Source organism: Scyliorhinus torazame, chromosome 10 (genome assembly GCF_047496885.1).
Source record: "Scyliorhinus torazame isolate Kashiwa2021f chromosome 10, sScyTor2.1, whole genome shotgun sequence".
Lineage (NCBI taxonomy): Eukaryota > Metazoa > Chordata > Chondrichthyes > Carcharhiniformes > Scyliorhinidae > Scyliorhinus > Scyliorhinus torazame.
The window spans coordinates 49,483,377-49,509,414 of NC_092716.1; the positions used below are offsets into that span (position 1 = coordinate 49,483,377).

At 47.7% G+C, this 26,038-nt stretch overlaps 1 protein-coding gene across 1 annotated transcript in view; it reads left to right on the forward strand.

Annotated features, from left to right (window-relative positions):
* slc7a5 (solute carrier family 7 member 5) overlaps positions 1-26,038 on the forward strand; it is a 110,553-nt gene that overhangs the window by 10,472 nt on the left and 74,043 nt on the right. Inside the window, exon 2 of the mRNA XM_072518081.1 lies at positions 2,211-2,336. Coding sequence (XP_072374182.1) covers positions 2,211-2,336 — 126 coding nt within the window. The remainder of the gene's footprint in view (positions 1-2,210; positions 2,337-26,038) is intronic.

Genomic DNA, 26,038 nt, shown 5'->3' on the forward strand with positions numbered 1-26,038 from the left:
AGTCCAAAGATGTGCAGGTTAGGTTAATTGGCCCCGCTAAATTGTACCTTAGTGTCCAAAGATGTGTAGGTATGGTTGCGGAGTGGCAGGGGAGTGGGCTTAAGTATAGTGCTCTTTCGGAGGGTTGGTGTATGATCAATGGGCTGAATGGCCTCCTGCACTGTAGGGATCCTATGATCCTAATTTCTCTTGTCTGTTGATCCCTGTGTGATAAAAGCAGGCAGAGTTCCTTTTGCTTAAAATGCCAGATGTGTCAGGAGACCTATGGCAGCTTTCTTAAGTCCGTGTCTTTGCTTGCTTCAAAAGTCCTTTTAAAGAAGTTCATACATATATCTGAGCAGCAGATGAAATTGAAGATTAATTTTCCACATGCATTTGTCTCATTGCCATGGCAATCCATGACATCAGTGTCCTTTTTATTCCACAGGCTTCAAAACTTTGCTGAAAATATATTACACTATATCAAACAGCTATTGGAAAGCCACATACATCACACCAGGCACATTACCTTCATCTACTTTCTTTGTTCCCTTATCAAAAAGCTCATTCAAGTTATTTCAACATGATTTACCTTAAACAAATTTGGTTTTGTTTGCCAGTCTTTTATTCCAGTTGTGCTGCTTCATGTCTGAGTTCAATCCACTAAAACTGGCCTTCCTCCATTCAAGTAGCCTTGCTCTATATTGCTGCTTGTCCTTTTCCATTGCTAATCTAAACCTTATGATTCTGTGATCACTGTTCCCCGACTGACCCACCTCATTGACAGGAACCAGATCCAGCAAAATCTCATTCTGCTTTGATATGGAAACCTGCGGATCAAGAAAATTCTGCTGAACATACTTTAGAAATGTTGTTCCCTCCTTGCCATTTACACTGTCAATAACCTGGTCTGTAATTTTGTTGTCCAGTGAATTTATCTATTGACAACCTCAGCTATACAGATCATGAATATCCTGTTGCACTAGATGAGAATGGCCAGCTGAGCACAAACCCAATATTAAACACAAAGACCAGGGTTTTGTGACAAAATAGATGTCTGGTCACCTGCCTCTGTTGGTACACTTCCCAGATGACCTCATTTTGAATGCTTGAATGAGCTTCAGGACTCTCATATAGATGACCTCAGCGGGTGTTCTATTTTGACAGGTAGAAATGTAGTGTGTGGTCAATTGACATCTTTATGAGGTTATGAAGATTTTCCATGTATGTTTATTTGGACAAGATTTAGAAGTGTAAAGTGAGGGAAAGCTCCTGTTAATCATACTCCGAATGGCTGTCTGAGTGACACGTTTATTGGATTGTAAGAGCCACAGTTCTTTCAAGGCAGATTTCTGTAAGGGTGTTTCTTTTCCTCCAGCAGTATTATTATATTAGTTCTGTACATGGTCCATACTAGGTGAGTGTTCTTGGAGGGGATATGATGAGGGGGCTGAGGGTTAGAGGGCTTAACCACTTTTAAAACAGCTGGGACACAGCCCCCAGAAACTGAGGCGACCCTTCAGCTCAGCCACTCTTGACGCTCACAGCCCATATGGCTACCTTCAATCTGGTTGGGTGGGCCCGCTTCAATCCGTGTCGTCCCCCCCTGCCCCCCTTCCTAGAATGAAAATGGTGTGTGATGGGGCCTTTTATATCGAGGCGGGACTCAAGCTACAGTGCCTTTGTAGCAAAAAAATCCAACCCTAAACCATTTGTAGTCTGTATGAGCGAATACTACATGACTAGGTTTTATTTATCCAGTGAGTCTTCATCGGCCAATGTCAGTGTGTAGGTTGATTGTGAATGCGTGTCTTGTATTTTAAAATTCATTTACAGGATGTGGGCATTGCTGGCAAGGCCAGCACTTATTTCCCATCCCTAGCTGTCCTCCATTTCAGATGGCGTATGAAAGACAACCACATTGCTGTGGACCTGGAGTTAAACCTTCCCTAAAGGATATTAGTGAACCGGATGAGTTTTTATGACAATCGACAATGGTTTCATGATCTTCGCTAGACTTTTAATTGCAGATTTGTATTGAACTTGAATTTCACCATCTGCCGTGGTGGGATTTGAACCCAGGTGCCAGATCTTGCCCTGAGTTTCTGGATTACTAGTCCAGTGACAATCCCACAATTTTACCACCCCCTCTTGTTCAATAGGTATCTATGGTGTTTAAATAAAAAATCTAAAGATTTAATATATTGACAGCCTTTTCCTCTTCTTTTCAGTGTTTCTAACAGCAGTGAACTGTTACAGTGTAAAGGCAGCTACGAGAGTACAGGACATCTTTGCTGCAGCCAAGTTGTTGGCCCTAACTGTTATCATTATTTTGGGCTTTGTGCAGATTTTTAGAGGTAGGTGTGACACAAATTGTAATTGTACTGTCAGTCTGTTCCAATTACAACTGCCTGAGAAACCTGTTGTACCAGACGTTATTCCAAATAAAATTGGATTGTGCTTATCCCGAACATATTATTTTGAAAAATATATTTCAACCTGCTAAAACTAAAATTCTGGATGAATCAAATAAAGTCCTGCCTTAAATGTCTTCAAAATGCTTACATCTTTCTCTCTCTAGTTTCTCTCCAATCTTCCCTCCTGCCCTCTTTCAGCACATCTTGTCCAAGAGAACCTACTTCCTGCTCCCTCAATCTTGTTGGCAATGAACTGCTGACCACCCCTCCTGCTCTCCATGTTAGCTGAAATTGTTACCGGTTCTCTATCTTCAGGCTTTGTCCCTCTCTTCAAATCTATTGTCATCTCTCCTCTCCACCCTGCCCCCCCCCCAAAAAAAAGCCTTGACCCTTTTTTCGCATTGTTGCAAATGCCGCCCTATCACCAAGCTCCCTCCCTCTACATTCCAAAGTCCTTGAACATGTTATTGCCTCCTAAATCCATGCCCATCTGTCCTGGAACTTGGTTTGAGTCCCTCCAATAAGATTTTCACCTATCCTGCAATGCTTGAACAGTAACTGTCAAAACTAAGGTATCCCTCCTCTTCCTTCTTGACCAGTCTGCAACCCTGCCATGGTTGATCACACCATCCTCCTCCAGCAGCACGCCACTGTTGCTCAGGTGCCTCAGCTCCAAGCTTTGGAATTCACTGCCAAGCCTTCTCCAACTCGCTTTCCTCCTTTAAGACACTCCTTAAATCTACCTCTTTGACCAATGTCTTGGCCATCTTAACTGTGTAAATGTGTTCTTATGTGTATCCGTGTCATATTTTGTTTCATAATGCTCTCATGAAGTGCCTGAGGGTGTCCTATTATGTTAAAGGCGCTATATAAATGTAAGTTGTTGAATATTAGTTGTCAAATGTTTAATTCAACTTTCTTAAGACCAGTAACAGATAAAAGGATCGAATTTTATAATCTTTGTTTGGACCTGCCTTGTTTATAAAAAAAAAAACTGACATCCGCACCACCGCTTTGAGAACCCTGAAATGAGTTCACCTAATTTAAAAATGTGACTTCGCAAGGGATTACTGTGTACCAGAACTCAAAGCAGTGTGACTGTTGGCAACTTGGATGAAATCTTGCATACCCTTGACATCAGTGCAGTCGGATAATCAGTGTATTGCTGAAGCACTGTTTTGCGTGATCCCAGATAGTGTTTCACATGATTCATTCTGTGGCACAGGAGCATTGGACAGCAGCAAAGAGATATGAATCATTTCAATTCAATGTAACTTCTGTGGCATTGTGTGGGTGTGGCAGAGATTTGGAGGGGCACCAGAAAAAAATGATTTTTCATTGTGCTTTGAGCTGATAATTCATTGCAGTTAGCAATGTTCTCTGCACCTTTAATGAAGGATGTGCTCAAAATATTGCTTCAAAAAATGAGCCCCAATTGTCAACACCGTGAGCGGAATCTTACCAGAATTTGGCATATAGTCCAACTCAGGCAGAAAGCTGACGCCTATCTCTTCGGTTGCACAGACCAGCCTTCTCACGGAAACTTGAGCCTCTCCGGGGGAAAAAAAGAGTGTGTGGTTTACGCTGTCACTCTGGCAGGGCAGGGCCGCACCGAGCCCGGAACCAGCTCCAAAGAGATCGGGGCACCATCTTTAAAGTCCCCACCACGGAGGTATTTCCATCCCCTCACCCTTTCCCACCAACCACACATCAACGTGCAGCCCCATCCCATCATCTGCTTTTTTGACTAGATTGTCCACCTGTCCTGCCAGCTTCAAGGACCTGTGGACATGCACTCTCATTTCCTCAACCCTTCTCAGTATCTTCCCGTTTATTAAGTATTACCTTGCTTTGTTTGCCCTCCCCAAATGCATTACTACACTTTCCTGGATCGAATTCCACTTGCTACGTTTCCGTCCACTCAACCAAACCATTGATATAACTCTGGAATCAACAACTATCCCCTTCAACTACTCAGCCAATGTTATTGGTAACCTAAATTGCTTTCCTAATTCCATTTTTTCCCCCCCCCTGTACTTTCTACATTCCTCGAAGCCAATGGTTCACAACCTTTTATCTATCACGGCACATCTTCATACTGCAAAAGTGATTTCCCAATCATGCCACGCACATTTAAGTCAAAATCAGTAATATATACAACAAATAATTAATAATCTTTATTGTCACAAGTAGGCTTACATTAGCACTGCAATGAAGTTACTGAGAAAAACCCCGAGTCGCCGGAATCAGGCGCCTGTTCGGATACACAGAGGGAGAATTCAGAATGTCCAAATCACCTAACAGCACGTCTTTCGGGACTCGTGGGAAGAAACCCACGCAGACACTGGGAGAACGTGCAGACTCTGCACAGTCACCCAAGCCGGGAATCAAACCTGGGGCCCTGGCGCTATGAAGAGACAGTGCTAACCACTGTGCTACCGTGCCGCCAAGGGCCTCCAACTCTGAACCCTGTTGGACACCACTGGAAACTGTTTCCATTCGCAAAAACATCCACTGAGCCAGTTTTGGATCCAACCTGCCGCCTTCCCCTTTATCCCATAAGATCTCACTTTTCTGACCAGCTTGCCATGTGCGGCTTTGTCAAATACATTACTGAAATCCATGCAGACCTTAGTTATACACTTATTCTTAATATATTGGTAAAACATCTTGGGATTTTCTTTGATTTTACTGCCAATATTTCTTTCATATCCTCTCTTTGCTTTCCTAATTTCCATTTTTTCTTACCCCTGTACTTTCTACATTCCTCGAAGCCAATGGTTCCCAACCTTTTATCTATCAGGGCACATCTTTATACTGCAAAAGTGATTTGAGACACACCTATATTCTCCAACTGTGGTCCAGGTCCTCGCCGGCCCAGGTGCACGCATTGTGTGGCCTCCTGCGCCTGCCCGGGCCCCGTCCTCGCAATCCTCCTCGTTGGACGAGGCCTGGCGTTCACCTCCTGCAGCACGTTGCCCTCTGCTGTGCGATGTTGTGGAGGGCACAGCAGACCCCACAATGTGAAGACTCTTCTAGCACCATACTGGAGGGCCCCATCCAGAGCAGTCCCGGCACCTGAACTGCATATTCAGGATGCCGAAGCACCGCTCTCTCGTGTTGTTGTGGCAGGTCTCCACGTCGGTCTGTGGCCGCTGAATAGGTGTCATCAGCCACGCCGGCAGTGGATAACCTCTGTCACCCAGGAGCCAATGCCTCACCCAGCGTTACGCCTCGAATGTCAGGAACCGTTCAGTATGCCAGGATGAAGGCATTGTGCACACTGCCTGGGTATTGGGCGCAGATGTGCAGCTTATGGTCACACACCATCTGTACATTCATCAAAGTTTGCTGACGATACGACCATAGTGGGCCGGATCTCGAATAACGACGAGTCCGAATACAGGAGGGAGATAGAGAATCTAGTGGAGTGGTGTAGCGACAACAATCTCTCCCTCAATGCCAGCAAAACTAAAGAGCTGGTAATTGACTTCAGGAAACAAAGTACTGTACACACCCCTGTCAGCATCAACGGGGCCGAGGTGGAGATGGTTAGCAGTTTCAAATTCCTAGGGCACATCTCCAAAAATCTGTCCTGGTCCACCCACGTCGACGCTACCGCCAAGAAAGCACAACAGCGCCTATACTTCCTCAGGAAACTAAGGAAATTCGGCATGTCCACATTAACCCTTGCCAACTTTTACAGATGCACCATAGAAAGCATCCTATCGGGCTGCATCACAGCCTGGTATGACAACTGCTCGGCCCAGGACCGCAAGAAACTTCAGAGAGTCGTGAACACCGCCCAGTCCATCACACGAACCTGCCTCCCATCCATTGACTCCATCTACACCTCCCGCTGCCTGAGGAAAGCGGGCAGTATAATCAAAGGTCCCTCCCACCCGGCTTACTCACTCTTCAAACTTTTTCCATCGGGCAGGAGATACAGAAGTCTGAGAACAGGCACGAACAGACTCAAAAACAGCTTCTTCCCCACTGTCACCAGACTCCTAAATGACCCTCTTATGGACTGACTTCATTAACACTACACCCTGTATGCTTCATCCGATGCCAGTGCTTTTGTAGTTACATTGTATATGTTGTGTTGCCCCATTATGTATTTTCTTTTATTCCCTTTTCTTCTCATGTACTTAATGATCTGTTGAGGTGATCGCAGAAAAATACTTTTCACTGTACCTCGGTACAATAAACAAATTCAATCCAATCCAAATGGAACCCCTTTCGCTTTGTGAAGCCTGGCCCATCATGGGCCGGTGCTTGTAGGAAGACCTGAAAGCTGTTGATCACCTGCTGGACCTGGGGCATCCTGGCGATGGTGGTGAAACCTGTTGCCCGGGCATCCTGGTGGGCTCGGTCCACATTGAATTTGATGTATTGTGCCGACTGGGCGTACAAGGCCTCAGTGACGGCATGGATACACCTGAGCACATAGGTCTGAGATCCCAGACAGGTCCCCTCTGGTGCCTGGAAGGACTCCGAGGCGTAAAAGTTCAGGGCGACCATCACCTGACGGCCACGGGAGCCGGTGCTCTTCCCCATATCCCCGCGGTTCCAAGTGCACCATGATCCTGCATATATGTTGCACTGTCCCCTCCTCAGCCAGAGCCTTCAACGGCATGCCCGGCCTGGCAGGTCCTCGACTGACAGGTGCTGTCGGTACTCACAGGGCCTCACGCAGCGCCTCCTTCCCACCTCCTCGGCCTGTTGAGTGGCTGGTTCGCCATCCTCACTGGCTGGATCCTATTCCTGTGGGGCAGGCTCTGCCACTGCAGGATCGTCCCCGAGCAGCTCCTGCTTGAACAGCCTCAGTGCATCCCCAGGGCCTCTGCCCCAGGAGCCCGTCCCTGTTGGCAGGCGCTACCCGTGCCAGCTGTACACTCTGCGGCTCCTGTCTGCCACCCTCCTGTAGGGGCGAGGGTGGGGGGGGTGTGGTGCACACCCAAAGCCCAAGTGGCAGTGGGGTGGGCAGCAAGATGGCTGCTCTGCAGGCCGCAGCAATAGCGGCCCGTGCCTGGACCGCACAGACCATATGCCTGGAGTGTGTCAGTGGATCCCAAAGTCTCCAGACATGCTCCAATTTTCAGCAGGGGCTGAGGAACCCACTCACCTCTATTTAGCAACTCATTAATCTCTTTGATGGGGCTTAACGGTCTGGAAGGGCAAGATTGGAGTTTTCGAATGTGATTATGATGGAGCTGGACAGTCTGGTGAATGTTAGTGCATTGCTGTCAAGTTCAAACCAGGCCAAAGTTAATTATATGCAGTGAAAACTCTTAGGACCTGGGGAATCTTGGGTCGGATCATGCAGGTTAACTCTGACTTGGCCACATGCCACTTTTGTGAGTGACCATATTGCTGGCCCTTCGGGGTGCTCTCTCTATTCTGCAAGGCAGCAGCGAGCTCTAACATGGCTCAGCCTCATGATGAGGGGGAATCAGAGGGATTCCCCCTCTGATGCGTCCTGTGTCTCCATCTCGGAGTCAGAGTCTGCTGCCTCTGTCATCTCGGCGTCTCTATCTCCGCGCGGTTCTGTAACGACCTGCACAGGCTTTGAGTGATGCACATGGCAAGCAATGCCGTTGCTGCTTGTACATTGCAGGCAGCTCTGACCTCCAAGAGACTTGCAATGGCACTAATTTGGCTTGGAGCACACCTGTGGCCCAATTCAGCCATTTATATTTCAAAATGGCAGGAGTGACACAGTTGCAGCATGGGGTCAGCACCTGGCAATTATCTTGATGTTGGGTTCCCAGTCCTACTTTGAAATCTGGCCCATGGAATCAAAACTAGTTTCTTCTGGTTTGGACACATTGGCACCACTTTATAGAGTGTATTTACTTAGTGCTGGGTTATGGAGAGAACAGTGGCTGCTGTTCCTCTTATCTACATTACTTCTTTGCTGTACATTCATTTCCATGATCAGTCAAAATGTGTTTGATACATTTGTATGTAGATCATCATATTGCTACATATTGCAACTGGAGCTTGTTATCATAAAATAGTTCGGTGCCACGTGTCGTGTTGGGTGTTCCGATGCACAAATGATCCAACACGGCTGTAGATGGTACAACTCTGTTTTATTGTCTTAAACAATAACGACTACTAACTGCTGGCTTAGGTTCGTGCTTCACCAGCTAACCTGTGGACCCAGCCCTATCACTATCTTGGTGAGGCACTCAGTACATGGTGTATGTCTGAGTGGCACGCTGTGAGCTCTGTGCTATCTCCTGGTAGAATGAGCGGGAACTGTGGTGTTCCCTGTTTTATAGTGCGTGTGCTCTCACTGGTGATTGGCTGTGATGTTGTGTGTGTGTTGGTTGGTCCAACTACCTGTCCATCAGTGTGTGTGTGATTGCACCATGATATGCTGATGTGGATATCATGACACCACGTTTTAATCAGATATTTCAAGCATGGTCTCAGGCAAGCTAGCATTTTAACTGAATGCTCTCATTACAGTTAATATTTGCTTCAGATAATAAAAAAGCAAAGTGGTGACAATTTTGTCAAAGTAACTGGTGTCATGAATTATGATGTGTACTGGGCTCCGTCAGTGCCATGAAGACTCGTTGACAGTCATACTGCATACAGTTGTCATCCACCAAGGAGTGACACTGCAGCAGGACTTTTGTGAGGGTCACGAAGAATCCAGCACGTGTTTTAAGGGTACAAAGTAATAACATTTATTTACAATAACATATAACAGCAGCAGCAACTTCCCTTGCTGCACATTCCTTCCTGCTGGTTCCAAACTGGCCAGCTTTATTTATACATGGAGTTTACTAATGGTTTCTCCGCCCCCCTCATTGGGGAAGCTCATACTCCCACAGGATTGTGGGATTGTCATTAGTCCCCAGCCAATGGTAAGCAGGCAGGTTATAACATCCCTCCCCCCCCAAAGTCCAAGGAATCCACCGAAGACCATGGCGAAGGAGGGCGTCGGACTAGTTTTGCCGCAGGCCGGACACCATTTGCACGCGGCGCTGGATCAGGCGGTGTGTAACGAGATGGAGACTGGCGCTTCCGTGATGAACGGCGTAACGGTTGCACATCCACGGCCCGTGGACCAGAGGATTCCCCCTCTGATGCGTCCTGTGTCTCCATCTCGGAGTCAGAGTCTGCTGCCTCTGTCATCTCGGCGTCTCTATCTCCGCGCGGTTCTGTAACGACCTGCACAGGCTTTGAGTGACGCACCAGAGGAAGATTGTGAGGACTACCTTCCATTGTCTCTGGTCTTTGTGGCTATAGCAATGAGCTCCGGGGGCGGGGAATCTTTGGAAGGGATAGTCTTCTGGACCGAACGTGGTCTACATGTTTGCACTGGAGACGACCCTGGGCTTGCACCTGGTAAGATATAGGGCCCATTTGGCGAAAGATTACGCCAGGAACCCACTGGGCACCACCAGCAAAATTCCGAACGAACACTGGGTCACCGAGCACAAACTGCTGAATCGGCCGATGCCGAGAAAAACCCTGTCCCTGCCGTTCTTGTGTGCAGCGTACTTTTGCGCCAATGTCCGGGAAAACCATACTAAGGCGGGTGCGAAGTCTCCGGCCCATTAGGAGTTCTGCGGGAGCTACCCCAGTCACCGCATGGGGGGTGGCCCTAGACAAAAACAAAAAGCGAGCCAGTCTCATGTCCATTGATCCGGAAGACTGCTTCTTTAGACCTCGTTTGAATGCCTGCACTGCGCGCTCTGACAACCCATTTGAAGCCGGGTGGTAAGGGGCAGTGCGGATATGGCGTATGCTGTTCATCTTCATGAACCTCCTCACTCATGAATGGAGTGCCGTTATCCGTGACCAGCACCTCGGGGAGCCCATGCGTACTAAAAGACAAACGCATCTTCTCAATTGTTGCGCAGGACGTTGTGCCCAGCATCTTATGCACCTCTAGCCATTTAGACTGGGCGTCGATTAATAGAAGGAACATGGATCCTTGAAAAGGGCCTGCGAAATCCGCATGCAAGCGTGCCCAAGGCCGCCCTGGCCATTCCCAATGATGTAGGGGCGTGGCTGGCGGACGCTTCTGATGCTCCTGGCAAATGGAGCAGTTTTGGGCCACCTTCTCAATGTCGGTGTCGAGGCCTGGCCACCAGACATAAATCCGGGCCAACATTTTTGTTTTGGTCACACCTGGATGCCCATTGTGCAAGTCTCTTAGTATCAGCTCCTGTCCTTTTTCCGGGACAATCACACGCGTCCCCCACAAGAGGATGCCGTCTTCCACGCTGAATTCTGAAGGCTTGGAGGAAAATGCCCGCAATTCGCCTGGGAGCTGTCTGTGCTGCCCACCATACAGGACTATGTGCCGAACCTTTGACAGGACTGGCTCCGTCTGGGTCCACTCACGGATCTGTGATGCCGTGACAGGCAAGGTGTCCATAAAATTTAGTGTTGCAACCACCTTACTGGTCGTGGTGGTCGACATGGGGCCGGTTGATAAAGGCAATAGGCTCAGTGCGTCGGCATTCGCTATCTGCGTTCCTGGTTTGTGCTCCAGAGAATACTCGTATGCAGCAAGCAACAAAGCCCAGCGCTGGATCCGTGCGGAAGCAATGGGCGGTATTGGCTTATCCTCTCTGAAACGTCCCAGCAGAGGCTTATGATCAGTCACGATAGTGAAATGGCAGCCATACACGTACTGGTGGAAGCGTTTCACCGCAAAAACCACTGCCAGGCCCTCCTTCTCGATCTGCGCGTACTTTTTCTCCGCTGCAGTCAATGTGTGGTAGGCGAAAGCTATCGGCCGCTCTGCCCCGTTCTCCATGGGACAGGACGGCCCCAATACCATACGGGGATGCATCACATGTGACGAGCAAAGGCTTTCCAGGATCATAGTGGGTTAGTAACCCAGACGACAACAATTGTTGCTTTACCCGCCGGAAAGCGGTTTCTTGCGGCTGACCCCAAACCCAGGTGTGATTTTTCTTTAGCAGAAGGTGCAATGGGGCCAGCGTAGTTGCCAGATTGGGGAGGAACTTCCCGTAATAGTTTACGAGACCAAGAAAAGAACGAATATGCGAAGTGTCAATCGGGGCGGGGGCCTGTTGAATCGCACGCACCTTCTCTGCGACGGGGTGCAAACCTTCGCAGTCCACCCGATAACCTAGGTAGACTACTTCCTTTGCCTGAAATACGGACTTTGTGTGATGTAAACGGACTCCAGCCTCCGAAAAACGTCGACAGCCTTCAGATTTTCCAAATCATAGAATTTACAGTGCAGAAGGAGACCATTCGGCCCATCGAGTCTGCACCGGCTCTTGGAAAGAGCACCCTACCCAAGGTCAACACCTCCACCCTATCCCCATAACCCAGTAACCCCACCCAACACTAAGGGCAATTTTGGACACTTAAGGGCAATTTATCATGGCCAATCCACCTAACTTGCACATCTTTGGACTGTGGGAGGAAACCGGAGCACCCGGAGGAAACCCACGCACGCACGGGGAGGATGTGCAGACTCCGCACAGACAGTCACCCAAGCCGGAATCGAACCTGGGACCCTGGAGCTGTGAAGCAATTGTGCTATCCACAATGCTACCGTGCTGCCCCGCAGGAAATGTTCCTGCTCCGACGTCCCTGTGATCAAAACATCATCTAAGTAGACAGCGACACGCGGTAAACCTCTCAAAATGCCCTCCATAGCACGTTGAAAAATAGCGCAGGCAGAGGATACTCCACAGGGCAACCGTGTATATTCATACAGGCCCCGGTGTGTATTAATCGTTACATATGGTCGGGAGGCAGGGTCCAGCTCCAACTGTAGGTAGGCGTGACTCATACCTAATTTTGTGAACGAGAGTCCGTCTGCAAGCTTCGCGTAGAGATCCTCTATGCGAGGCATTCGATAGCGGTAGAGTCGGGAAGCCGTATTCACTGTAAGTTTATAGTCGCCACACAAGCGAACTGTGGCATCTGGCTTCATTACAGGTACAATTGGTGCTGCCCAGTCAGCGAAACGGACGGGCCTGATAATATCCAAACGAGTGAGCTCCCCTTCTATCTTCTCGAGCAAGGCGTAAGGCACCGGACGCGCCCGGGAATAGCGCGGCGTGGCTCCTAGTTCAACTTGGCTTTTATCTTCCCCAAACTGGGCTGGAATACATATGGGTATCGTCCTAGCACCTCAGTCAACCCTCCAGAAACTGTTTGGAGGATGTGCTGCTATTGCAACCGCAAATGGCGCAACCAGTCCCGACCCAACAGACTGGGCCCATGGTCGGGCACCACGATAAGTGGGAAACGCCCCTCCTGGCGTCCATAAACAACAGGGGTCATTGTAGTTCCTGCAATGTCCACTGGTTCCCCCGTGTAGGTGGCCAACCTGGCCTGTGAGTCTGTTAATGTAAGGGTCTGTATACCCTGCTTGATGCGGTCGAATGCCCTCTGGGCGATAACGGAGACCGCTGCGCCAGTGTCCAACTCCATCTCAAGCGGGTGACCGTTGATCCGTACTGTCACCTTAATGGGGGCCACACGGGGAGCTGCCACACAATGCAGCTGCAGGCAGTCGTCCTCCGTCTCCACGTCCTCTCAGCGGTATTAAACCAGTAACGCTGGACTATCGTGGACGGGGTTGGGTTAAAATGCTGCCCCACTAAATTCACAAGTTCACCAAACGTTTTGGTGTCCGTCGCAGCTGGGTACGTAAGGCTCCTAATCACCCCAAACATATATCGGTGATATTGTTTGCCTGGAAATAGTAACGCATCCGTTGTGCGTACTGGTTCTAGCTTTCCAGCGCAGCATCAAAAACATCCAAATGTCCGTACAGAGGCATGGTATAATAGAAAACAACTTCCAACCTGTATCCAACAAAAATCCAGGGAGGTGGCTTCAGCAGTGTAGACAGCTATTCACTTTAACCCTCGTCGCCAGTGTTGTGAGGGCCACGAAGAATCCAGCACGAGTTTTAAGGATACAAAGTAATAATATAAGCAGCAGCGGCGGCAGCAGCAGCGGCCACTTCCCTTGCTGCACACTCCTTCCTGCTGGTTCCAAACTGGCCAGCTTTATTTATACATGGAGTTTACTAATGGTTTCTCCGCCCCCCTCATTGGGGAAGCTCATACTCCCACAGGATTGTGGGATTGTCATTAGTCCCCAGCCAATGGTAAGCAGGCAGGTTATAACAAGGACAATGAGGCCAATGGGATTACAAATTCTCAGGAAAAGAAGGGGGACAGGCTGGGATTAATGTGAACAGTCTTTTGTCAGAGACTATTATCCAGTAATGTTTTTGCAAGATGCCATTGGAAAAGTGTTGTACCCCAAAGAACATGTTCTGCAGTGCTGGCATTGGAGTCCCCTCCCAGCCCCTGATAACTTTCTTTTGTATACCTCAACAAACACCGTCTGCACTAAAGAGTAATAAAAAAATGAAAGTTTAATGATCCATCGTGTGCTGTAATTCTAATCACTGTACTTCTGTTTGTTGGCTGATTCCATAATTTAAAGGCATGTCTAAAGAGCTCTGGTGCCACATTTTAATCAAATAATGTAAACAAACTCTCAGCCAATCGAGCTTTTAACGGAATGCTGCCATTGTAGCTCGTATTTGCTTCAACTATTTACCAATGGAACGTGAACCTGAAAATGGTCCAGGCGTCATTGTAAACTACTCAGCAGGAGTTGGGAATACACACCAACTTCATGCTCATTTTGGGCACGTGAAAATTGCCCTCCAATGTTTCCATGATTTTATGTGCATCTCAACCTGTGGTTTCTGACAAATTTATGAATTGATCCATCAGTGGGACAAAAGTACAGAAGTATTTGTTTGCAAACCTCCACACCCCAAAACTGAGATCAAACCTTTAAAAAAATTTAGAGTACACAATTTATTTTTTCCAATTAAGGGGCAATTTAGCATGGCCAATCCACCTACACTGCACACCTTTGGGTTGTGGGGGTGAAACCCACGCAAACACAGGGAGAACGTGCAAACTCCACACTGACAGTGACCCAGAGCCGGGATTGAACCTGGGACCTCGGCGACGTGAGGCAGCAATGCTAACCACTGCCACCCGACCTGAGAACATATATATGCATAATTCAACAAAATTACCTCATGCCTGAGTCTGCATAGGCCCAAGATTTGTAGTTTGGATCACATCTGTTCTGGCCTCGCGAAGTGGAATCCTATGGAGACAGCAGAGCTTTTGGCTACTGTCTGTAGAGTCAGTAAGATCCTCTTGTCACCTCTTTTCGGTAAGGCCCGTTGCATTTTGTACTGGGTACTGCTGCTGAATTAATACCAGTAGTGGCAGGATTGGCCTCTTAAGTGGGAATTAATTTCCTTCTTCAGAGTCTCAATTGGCGGTGGAGTGGCAAGACCGTCTACAGGCCTTCCCACCAGGGTCTTAAGGAGAAAGGTGGAGGAGTCTCCACCCACCACTCTCCTGCCTAATTAATGCTCCCATAGCATTAACTTGCCATGGGGATGCCACACTATTCTGCCTACTACGTCTAACTAGTCTCAGGGTGCTAAGAACAACTAATAATATATTGCTTCCGTGTGTTGTGGCATTACAGTGGCTCAGTGGTTAGCACTGCTGCCTCACTGCGCCAGGGACCCTATTTCAAAGGATCGGTGCAGACTCAATGGACTGAATGGCCTCCTGTACTGTATGGATTCTATGGGATTCTGTGGAGGTGTGGAGTCAAGACTGAAATCATTGTCAGTAGTGGCTGTTAGTGCTTGTCCAATCACTGACACTTCATGAACCGTTTGAGGAACCTGGGTGATGTGGTTATATCTGAGGTTCTCTTGAAAGAATGCCTTCTCCTCTTCTGTCTATTCTTGTCAGCTGCTAGTTACCTCAGCTAGATGGCCAATGGTTTGCATGCAAAAAGGTCTTTATGGTGGCTGAGCCCACTGCTGTAGTAGCCTCATCCAGCCAAGCATCAAGGTTATCCAACTCCAGCATCGAAAAGCTTCTGGTACCCAAGATCTCAATTGTGACAATTGCCATCCATGACAAAAACAACTTGAATGGCAGCCCATCCATTACCTTAAACATTCACTGTCTCCACCAGCGCATTGTGGCTGCATTTTGTACCATCTCCAAGATTATTGCGGCACGGTAGCACAGTGGTTAGCACAGTTGCTTCACAGCTCCAGGGTCCAAGGTTCGATTCCCGGCTTGGGTCACTGTCTGTGTGGAGTCTGCATGTTCTCCCCGTCTCTGCGTGGGTTTCCGCCGGGTGCTCCGGTTTCCTCCCACAGTCCAAAAATATGCAGGTTAGGTGGATTGGCCATGCTAAATTGCCCTTGGGTTAGGTGGGGTTACTGGGTTACGGGGATTGGATGGAGGTGTGGGCTTAAGTGGGCGCTCTTTCCAAGAGCTGGTGCAGACTCAATGGGCCAAATGGCCTCCTGCACTGTAAATTCTATGTTATGATAATCATGCCAAGGATTCTTTAGAACTTTCCAAACCCCAAAACCATCTAGGACAGCAGGTGCATGGGAAAGCCACCACTTTCAAGATCTTTTCCAAGCCATACACCATCCTAACTTGGAACTATATTGTAATTTGTTTCCTGTCGTTGGATCAAAATCCTGTAACTCCCTGTCTAAAAGCACTGTGGGTGTACCTGCATAAAGTGGATTGTGGTGTTTCCCCCATTGTCTGTATTGAACACGCTTTCAAAGTTAACAATACTCACGTATTCATTGTCACTCTTCTGCAACGAGATTTTTAAATGAAAATTGTCAGTACTTTTTAGTGATGAACAAGAGTTCATTTCAGAGCTGCTGCTGCTTAACTAAAATTGTGGCTCCCGGGGGGGGGGGGAGGAGGAGGGGGGCATCTGAGCAAGAAAATACATGAATGATCCGGAAAACTGATATGTACGGGAGGAATCCAATGTACAAATGTTCTGTATCATATTGACTTGCCATGTTTATGTCTTGCTATGCAAGCTTTTATTCTCTTCTCTCTTGTTACCGGGGGGGGGGGGGGGTTGTTTGTATGGTTGAAAATTTTGTTGAAAAATTCTTAATAAACATATTTATATTTAAAAAAAGAATGTGATGTGCTGAGAACAGTAAAGATTTTAAAATATTAATCACTTCGTTGGTAACCATTTTTTCTTGATGCCCTTTTCATACCAAAGAGGCAATTTTTCATTGTTTCTATCATTAATGTCATGCTGTTTTTTAAAAAAGGATTAATTGGGTCCACCAGCATTTACCATATATACTTGTGCCAAAAGTCATTCTCATGTAAATAAGTCGGTCCCATGATTTTTGGCCAAAAATAACCATCAGATACCTGATAAAAGTCAACCCTTGTTTCACATGGATCAAAGGCTAAAAAAATTCAGAACCAAAGTACAAGCCTGGAGAAGTTAATAATTTAATTTCAGTATAAATGTATAAATATTAATGAAAACAATTACTGGTAAATAAATGCTGCATTCCTGCATCTAAATTTTGTTCTGATTTATTCAAATTGTTAAAGTGATCATGTTAATGAATGATAATTAATATGAATTCTTTAGTGTAGTTGGTTTTTACTTTATTCCATTGCAAGTCTTTTTTGGCTCCAAATCAAAAAACATGTCAACACATTGAAAACATCACTCATGTAAATTTGACCCCAATGACTTTTGGCTCAAAAAAGTTGTTTCAAAAATCGAACCTCTCCATGAGGGCACTTGAAAGGTGTTCAGTAGCAATTGTGTTGCTTTTTTGTTCAGGAGAACAGTAAGTTTGATCACTCCCACCTAATCACATTGCTCTTGTATCTATTCTCCTTGAATTGTTAAGCTTAGTAAGTGATTTTGTTTTTCAAAATTTATTATTTTTGTTCCCGTCATAATGGGGAGACACAGTGGTTAGCACTGCTGCCTCACAGTGCCAGGGACCCGGGTTCAATTCCGGCCTTGGGTGACTGTGCGGAGCTTGCACGTTACCCCCACCCCCCGGTGTCGTGTGTGGATTTCCTCCATGTGTTCCGGTTTCCTCCCATAGTCCAAAGATGTGCACGTTAATTGAATAGGCTGTACTAAATTGCCCCTTAGTGCCCAAAAATGTGCAGGTTAGGTAGGCTATTTGTGCGGGGGGGTGGTGGTGAGGTAGGGTGCTGGAGAGATAGTGCAGACTCAAAGGGCCGAATGGCCTCCTGCACTGTACGAATTCTATGGTTTTAGGTCTTCTCGTTGAAATCTCATAAACCAAAATAATGTGAGAGTTTGGAGAATGTCGGCATCTATTTCTAGTAGTTAAATGGACACTTTACTGGTATCAGATTGTAATAACCCAAGTATATGGTGCCAGTTATTCATCTCTGCCTTTTGTCTAATAAAACTATTGCAAAGTGTTTGTAAAGTTGCTGAAAAATTGAAAATGCGGTCTCCATTTAAAATACAGTGCAGTTATTGTTCTGGTAGAGTTTCTCATAACCTCTGTCATGACCTTTGTGCCGGATTTGGGGAGGCGGGGGGATGCTGGTGGGGAATGAAATCTTTTGTTTACTGTGTTAAACTTGCAAATAGTTTGTACTGTTGAAACAAGATACAAACTGGGCTTTAATGAATTCTTTTAAAATGCGTTGACAGCAATCATGCCCATGTGAGAGCAGGAAACATGTCAACTGAAGAGAACCACTGTTCAGTGACCCACTTCTTACACTGGAAATCTCCAGCAGTAGCTAGTAATAATGGACAATGTCTGTACTTTGAGTTCAAATGGATCACTCTGAAGGACCTTAAATTCTGCTTTTCCAATACAGATTGGGCTGAGCTGGAAATCAGGCAGCATTTCTTGCTGCTTTTGAAAATGTTTAGGAATGAACAGGTCATTTTTTTGTATGTTGATAATTGTTTTCTTGATAGTATATAAATTATCGAATTCCTTCAGTGCAGAAGAAGGCCAATTGGCCCATCAAGTCTTCACCAACCCTCTGCACGAACACCCTAACCAGGCTCCCATCCTATCCCTGCAACTCCGTACCCCACTTAACCCGCACATCCCTGGACGCTAAGGGATATGGCCAACTTTGGACAATGGGAGGAAACCAGAGCACCAGGAGGAAACTGCATACTCCACACAGACAGTAGACCGCGCCAGAAATTGATGCTGGGCTCCTGGTGCTGTGAGAAAGCAGTGCTAACCACTGTGCCACCGTGCAGCCCCATAGGCAGGATTCTCAGTTTGGGAGACTTCAGTGTTCCTGCTGGGACTGAATAGTGTGCGATTCACGATTCTGCTGGGGGCGCTGTCTGTTCCGCGATTCAAGACAAGTAAATGGACCAGCACTCTGCCGGCGAGAATTGAAAGCAATTCCCAGCCCAGTGCGTGGTATAACCTCTGGGGCCGGAATTAGAGCAAAAGAACCTGACAGCTGGAGCTGTTTTTAAGCGCTCCACTTACCACCCACTCACTGCAGCCACGAAGATGGCTTCTGAGCAGTACCAACACCTGGTGGGCCTCTGATTGAGCTTGACCACACCCATCCCCTTGATACTACTGCTGTGGTATCAAGGTTTCCAGAGGGGTGAGTTCCCACATTACCAGACCCTCCCTGAACTTCCAGAGGACACAATGAGCAGCCATAGACTGTAAGTAGTACCAAAGGGATGTGTTTAAATGCAGTAATGGCGGCCTGAACCAGGACACCCGATCCCGAAGGGGACCCCAACTTGGCACCAATTCATTCCCTGATACTGCTCCTGCCCCCCCATAAATCCAACACGTTTTGAGAGTTTTGTAGCCTCTTGCTCCCCTCAGCAGCCATGGCGCCCAGTCCCCGCTAATAAGTATTTGCACCAATTGGCGCCCGCGAGACTTCTGTCGTGTGGCATCGCGGAGGAGTGGCGCATGAAATGTCCAAGCCGCAAATGATATTTAAATCCATGCGAATGGTGATTTTGCATGGATCTGCCAGCATGGGCCGCAACTTCAATAATGCCACCAGCGAGGGATGGCGATGGAATCGGCACCAGGTGCAAATCTTTATTTTTTTCATCGGGTGCAATTCTCCGCCCAATCGCAATTTTAGTTGCCGGCACCGTGGAGCAGATAATTCAGGCCTAAATGTTATAAGGACACCTGAGGCTGGATTCTCCATCCGTTCACGGCAGCGGGATTCTCTGGTCCTGTTGCAGTGAATGGGAGATTTGGCTGAGCGCCAAATTCTCCATCCTCGCTAGTACTGGTAGCGGGGCGGACTTGCAATGGAGAATCTTTGTCCTCTGTTTTTAAAAAAAATTGTTCATGCTCACAGGACAAAACAACCCCAATGTTCCACGCATTCAAGAGTGTCTGATGAGGGTTACTCTATTTAACACAAAACCAGTTGAGTTTTTGAGTGCTATGTTGTCAGGTTTATTGTATTTTTCAATTGTTCAAAACAAACCTCAGATCGTTTTTCTAAAAATTCTCAACCACAATGATCTGAAATTATAGAGCACCTTTTAATGTTGAAAACATTCCAAGATACTTCACTGATTACAATTGGGGATACTGAGGGAAAATGCTGCAGTGGAAATCAAAAGATGAAGAAAACTCAGTCAAAGAGAAGGGTTTAGTGATGAATGTTGAAGTTAGAGGGCGGGATTCTCCGATTGCTGACGGCAACATCGCGTTCGGCGATCGATCGGCTGGAGAATCTGTTTTTATGCCGAAATCGGGGACGGCGCCGTTTTTCGGGTGCTCCGCCCCTTCAAAAACGGAGTACTCGCGTCGTTGGGATGGCCTCAGAACATCACCTGAGGCCCTCGCCCGATGATCCGCCCCCGATGGGCCAACTTCCCGATGGCATGGGACACGTGTCCTCTCAACTTCCGTGAAGTTGGCGTGGCGGCTGCGGACTGTGTCCAGCACCGCCACAGCTGGGGGTGGGGGGATGTTCCGCTGGCAGGGGGGGGGGGGCTTCGGCAAGGACTGATGGTGGGTGGCGAGGGGGGATTATAGGGAGCACTATCTGGCAGGCCGGGTCCGCGCTCAGCCATGTTGTGTGGTGCAGCTTGCGCATGCGCAGCCACGGACCCGGCAATTCTGTATCTGTAGCTGCCATCTGGAGCGGCTGCTGGCCCCTTACCGGGCCGAGTATCGGTGCAGGGGCGCCACCAACCTTTTGGTCATAAGACCAGACGCTCCCTCTGGACAGAGCCACAAAATCGGAGAATCCAGCCCAGAAGGAGAGTCCAGGGTTCTGGAGAATAGGATCAATAAGACAAAGCCCTAGCACCAGTGATGGAGTAGAGGTGAGAAAGACTGTACAGAGGGCTTGAAGCAGAGGAGTAGAACAGTCAAGGGACATTATAGGACTGGAGGAGTTTGCAGAGGGAGGTTGGGGCAGAACTGTCCTGTAATTTATAGATGTGAGCCAAGTCTCGGGTTTAACACGTTGAAGAACAGATTAACTAGATGAGGGAGACTTCGTACACGATGGGCATGAGTGTTGGCATTTTAGATAAGCTAGAGCTAATGAAGGGAGGGGACTGGGAGGCCAGTGAATAGGGTATCAAAAATAGTTTAATCTCAAAACAGCACATGAATGAAGGGATTTCACTGGTGGAGGAGAGTATTATGGCGGATAACGGCATTGCAGATTTGGAAGTCAGCAATTATGATTAAAAATAGTTTGTGTGGTTTAAAGGTCAGCCTAAGGCCAAGCAGGGTGTAAATTCTGTGTTTTGCCCTATGAATGTGGTCAGAGATGAAGATGGAGGCAGTGATAAGGGAGGAGAATTTATTTTGGAGGCTTCAGTGTTGAGCCAGTGGAAGATGTGCTGAACAGGGTTTGATGTTAAAGGAGCAAACTGACAATGCAGAGACAGTTGGATGATCAAGGGAAGTTATGAGAGATGGAGAGGCAGATTTGTATGCCATCAGCATAGATCTGACTGTTCACACTCTATGAATGATGCAGTCAAGGGACAGCATGAATTTGAATCAGTCGTGCTTTCAATGTAGTTCACTTATTCTTGCTAGAAGCTACAAATATTCATCTGCAGGGACCTGTCCTCTGCAGGCAAAAAGAATAGGACCAGGCATTGCACCTTTTTGGACTAAACCAATGCACAGGGGCCAATAGCTTCTTGTTACATTTGACATGCAACATCTCGACTAATCAGAGCTGACCTGCCAACTAATCAGCACCCTTTTACTCATTGCTGAGGAAACTGTTGGTCCGTTTGGAATTTGACATTCTTGCATCTGGCAGGCAGCATGGGCCATAACTTCCTTGGAGAGGTAGGCATGGGCCATAACTTCCTTGGAGAGGTAGTCAGCATTAGATTTCAACTCCGTACCCACTTACCTGCGCTAAATTTCTTCAGTGCCTGTCTCGCCTGACCTTCCTGACTCCAGATGGGTGAGAGCCAGGCAATGCAAGGGTTCCTGGATCCAGTGTCGGAATGTAAAAGAATCACTGCAAAAGAGGACATGCCCCCATTTTTACGGCACCAGCTGCCACGAAGCAAATTAGTTTAAATAACAGATCAGGGAGAAGGTAAGTGGATAGGAATTAGGGGTCTGACGGGGGCGGGAGGTGATCGGACATCGGGGAGGTGGGGGACGGGTAGGGTAGGGTCAGGAGCAAGCCGGGGGGTGGGGGCTGCTGTTGTCTAGCTAGGTAAGGTTGGTGGGGCTGTGTTGGATCGGGACTGGGGTGTGGGAGAATGCCGTACAGTTCAGGAGTGGGGATTACTTTGGCGGGGTGGTTGCAGAGGTGAAGCCCTCTATGGGTCAGGAGTGTTTGGGGAGGCCCGTGCTGGGATCAGTCTGGGTGTTTAAAATAGTTATGCTAAAGTTAGAAGTGGTTTTATTTCTTCTTATTTCAGAGTAACCATAAGCGTATTGCTGTCAGAACCATCCAAAGTTAGCGATTTAAATTGCTTTGTTGGATGGTTCTAAGCGCAATTGTCCAGGGGAAGTTAGCACTTTTGGACAATTCCCACGTAAACCGTTTTCTGGGAATTTCTGAAAGGGATTCCCTAACGTAGCTACGGGATAATCCCCAAATGTGACACTGAGAGCCAGGAAGATATGGGCCCATGTCACTTTTTTCAACTCTACTCCAGTTCTGAACTGCAAAATTACTATTAATTTTAAAATTCTATGGTGTGCAAGTGCTCAACGATCCCGTGCTAATGTATAGATTCATTTTCCAGCTTAAATAACAGATTAAAATGAATGTTATGAATTTAAAGAAAAGTTGAATTCGCAATGGAACAAGTGTTAAGAGTTGTATTGCAGTACAATTGGGAAAAGAAAATAATTGGAGAATTGAATAGAACCAGCAAATACAATCTCAATGGCTGCTTCGTATCATTTTCTCACAGCTACTATTTTCACTTGGTTCCCATAAACAGATCCTGGGCGGGATTCTCCGTCCAGCCACATCCATTTTCTGGTGCGGCGCGCCCCCGCAAGATCCTCAGTCCTGGGCAGCTGGCCAATGGGGCTTCCCAATGTGGTCACCTCCACACTGTTGGGAAATCCGCGGGCTTGAGTGCGCTACCGGTGAAGGGGAGGATCCCGCTGGCGGAGAATCCCGCCCCTTAACTCCTATGGTTAGAATTATTTTTTGTAACCAATGTACAGCTCCATACTCAATGGAGCACCAATCGCCATGCTTGCGTTCATTCACTTAATGCCTTCAGCAAATTTGGCACTGTAATAACCACCATGGGACTCACAGGGATGACCCAATTGATCTCCCAATTGAAAGGGCTCTTGGAATATGAGCACCCCTGCTGAGGGGCGGAGGCCTACCTAACTGCAGGGCTGGTTAAATTGGACCGATAAAAGCTGGCCAGGATGGGAACCAGTATCTTCGGATAGCCCCGGCTGGGACTGGATGTACTGCCCACCGCTTTGTGGTCTTGCATGCCTTTAACTAAATAAACCTTTTGAGTTTGGAACCTTCTCAGAACTCCTGTGATTATAATACTGGTGATGAGGAAAAACGAACTAGAGGCTGCGATTCTGGACATTGGGACTCGGGTTAGATCTCGCTACAAGGGAGCAAGTCAAAACAGATTTTAAAATGCCAGTCTTCGGGTCGCTCAATGCCTTTGACTCAAGCGTAGAAGACTGAGTTCAGTACACTGAGAGAATGAGAATGCACTACTTCTTTCAAGCGAGCATCATTACAGGAGACAACGCCAAAAGTTAATACACCTGACTGCCCACAGGGCCCCTACATCAAAGGCCTGTCCTACCCTGCAACCCCAGATTCAAAGACCTTCGAGCTGGTAGCACTTGTGGCAGATCATTATGATCCCAAACCATTGGTGATTGTACAAAGGTATATGTCCACCGCAGCTAGGTGAACCCCAGGGAAGTCGGTCACAGAATTTGTGATGCGTCCAAGCAAGCTGGCCGAGCATTGCGACTATGGGACATCCCTTCTGGAGATGCTGAGGGACCACCTCGTGTGCGGCATAAACAATGTGGCGACCCAACGTAAGTTTCTGGCTAAACTTTCTTTGGATCTGCCATAGAGATATCCCTCTCGTGTGAAAACACAGAGAAACGAGTCCAGGAATTCCAGGGTCCCGAGGTGTGGAGGTGAATAACATTGGGCACCCCTCAATGTGAAGAGCAGCACCACCTAAGAGTAGAGCCTGTGGGACCCAGCCACCCCCTGAGCGGCGGGACCAAACCCATTGGCCGAGGGCCTCTACAGCCCGCAAGACATTTCCCCGGAGCCCCAGAGGAGGACTCTCAGTGGTGCTGCAACTGTGGTCGGAGGAACCGTGGAGACAGAAATGCCAACAAGCCCGTCGCCCTGGTCAAGGACATGTCCACCCAGAGCCAAGGCATTACACCTAGCACAACCCGAGGAGGAGGATGTGCATGCAGATAAACTATATTACTGCACCAAAAATAACCCCCATCAAAATTACCATCCAGGTTAATGGCCACCCACTACTTATGGTAATTGACACAGGGGCTGCTGTCTCAGTCATAAGTCAGCAAATGTACCAGAACGTTTGTACAGGGATCCAATGGCTGGAAGCAAGGGACACTGCGGCACATTTGGCAACATACACGGGAGAACCGCTGGCCATCGTGAGCATGACAATGACTCTGGTTGTCAACAGGCAGCAATCCTTTCATTTGCCACTGATTTGAACATTTGCTGCCAGTCCAAAGATGTGCAGGTTAGGTGGATTGGCCATGTTAAATTGTCCTTAGTGTCCAAAATTGCCCTTAGTGTTGGGTGGGGTTACTGGGTTATGGGGATAGGGTGGAGGTGTGGGCTTGGGTAGGGTGCTCTTTCCAAGAGCCGGTGCAGACTCGATGGGCCGAATGGCCTCCTTCTGCACTGTAAATTCTATGTAAAAAAATTCTATGATAGTAGTACGAGGGCCCGGAAACAGCCTGTAGGGCTGTGACTGGCTGCAGAGGCTCCACCTGGACTGGCAGCAAATGTTCAAATTGGGCACTGGGTGAATTATACAAGGCCCTCGGGAAATACCTGGAAATTTTCCAGGGTGACTTGGGAAAATAACGGGAGCAGTGGCCAAACTCTGCGTAGACCCAGAAGCCCAACCAAAGTATTTTAGGGCCTGCCCTGTTCCAAATGCCCTGTTGTCGAAGGTGGATGACTATCTCAGCCGGTTGGAAAGCCTGGAAATTATTCGTCCTGTGCAGTTCACGGAGTGAGCAGTAGTCCCAGTGCTGAAGCCAGATTTAACCTGCCTGTGTGGCTATTACAAATTGATGGTGAACAAGTCCTCTTGGTTGGACAGATACTCGATGCGTCCAAGTTAATGTCCCCGACCAGGGCGACAGATGGCGCATCTCTATGCAAAGTTAGCTTGGAGGGGGGATATGAGCCACGCATTCCTCCAGTTGGAGCAGGACGCTGCGCCCAGGGATATGTGACCATCAGTACCCAAGTAGTTTTTATGAATACACCTGATTTCCATTCAGGGTATCGTCCCCTGTGCAATTTTTCAGATGGTTATGGAGAGCATCCTCCAAGAGCTTCCAAGGAAGGCAGTTTACTTGGACGATGACCTGAAAATCGGAGCCACTGTAAGGGAACACCTGAATAATTTAGAGGCAGTCCACCACCGGTTTTCTGAGGCAAGCGTCTGCCTAAAATGGAGCGTGTATATTTAATGCAAAAGAGATCACATACCATGGGGACAAGGTTCACAAGGATGGCTTGCACCCAATGGAGGAGAGGGTATGAGCCTGCAAGCAGGCCCCCACGCCTGAGAATGCAACCAAACTACAGCCATTCCTCGGACTTGTGAATTATTACGGCAAATTCAGCCATACTGACACCACTACATGCACTCTTCAAAAACCCAAGAAGTGGTGTTTGCAAAGGTAAAGTGACAGCTATTGTCCTCCAGGCTGCTAACACGCACTGACTCTTCCAGACCACTCTTAATCACATGTGATGCTTCCCCATTTGGCATTGGGGCAGTATTGTTCCACCGGATGGACTACGCATCAAGGAATTTGCCCAATAGAGCATATACACTGTACAGTCAAATCGAAGAGGAAGGGCTCAAAAAGTTCCACCAATATGTTTATGGGTGGCATTTTACAATCATAACAGAGCACAAACTGTTGCTTGGTCCGTTCAAGGAGGACAAGACTATCCCACCGATAGCGATGACCAGGATACAGCAATTGGTGC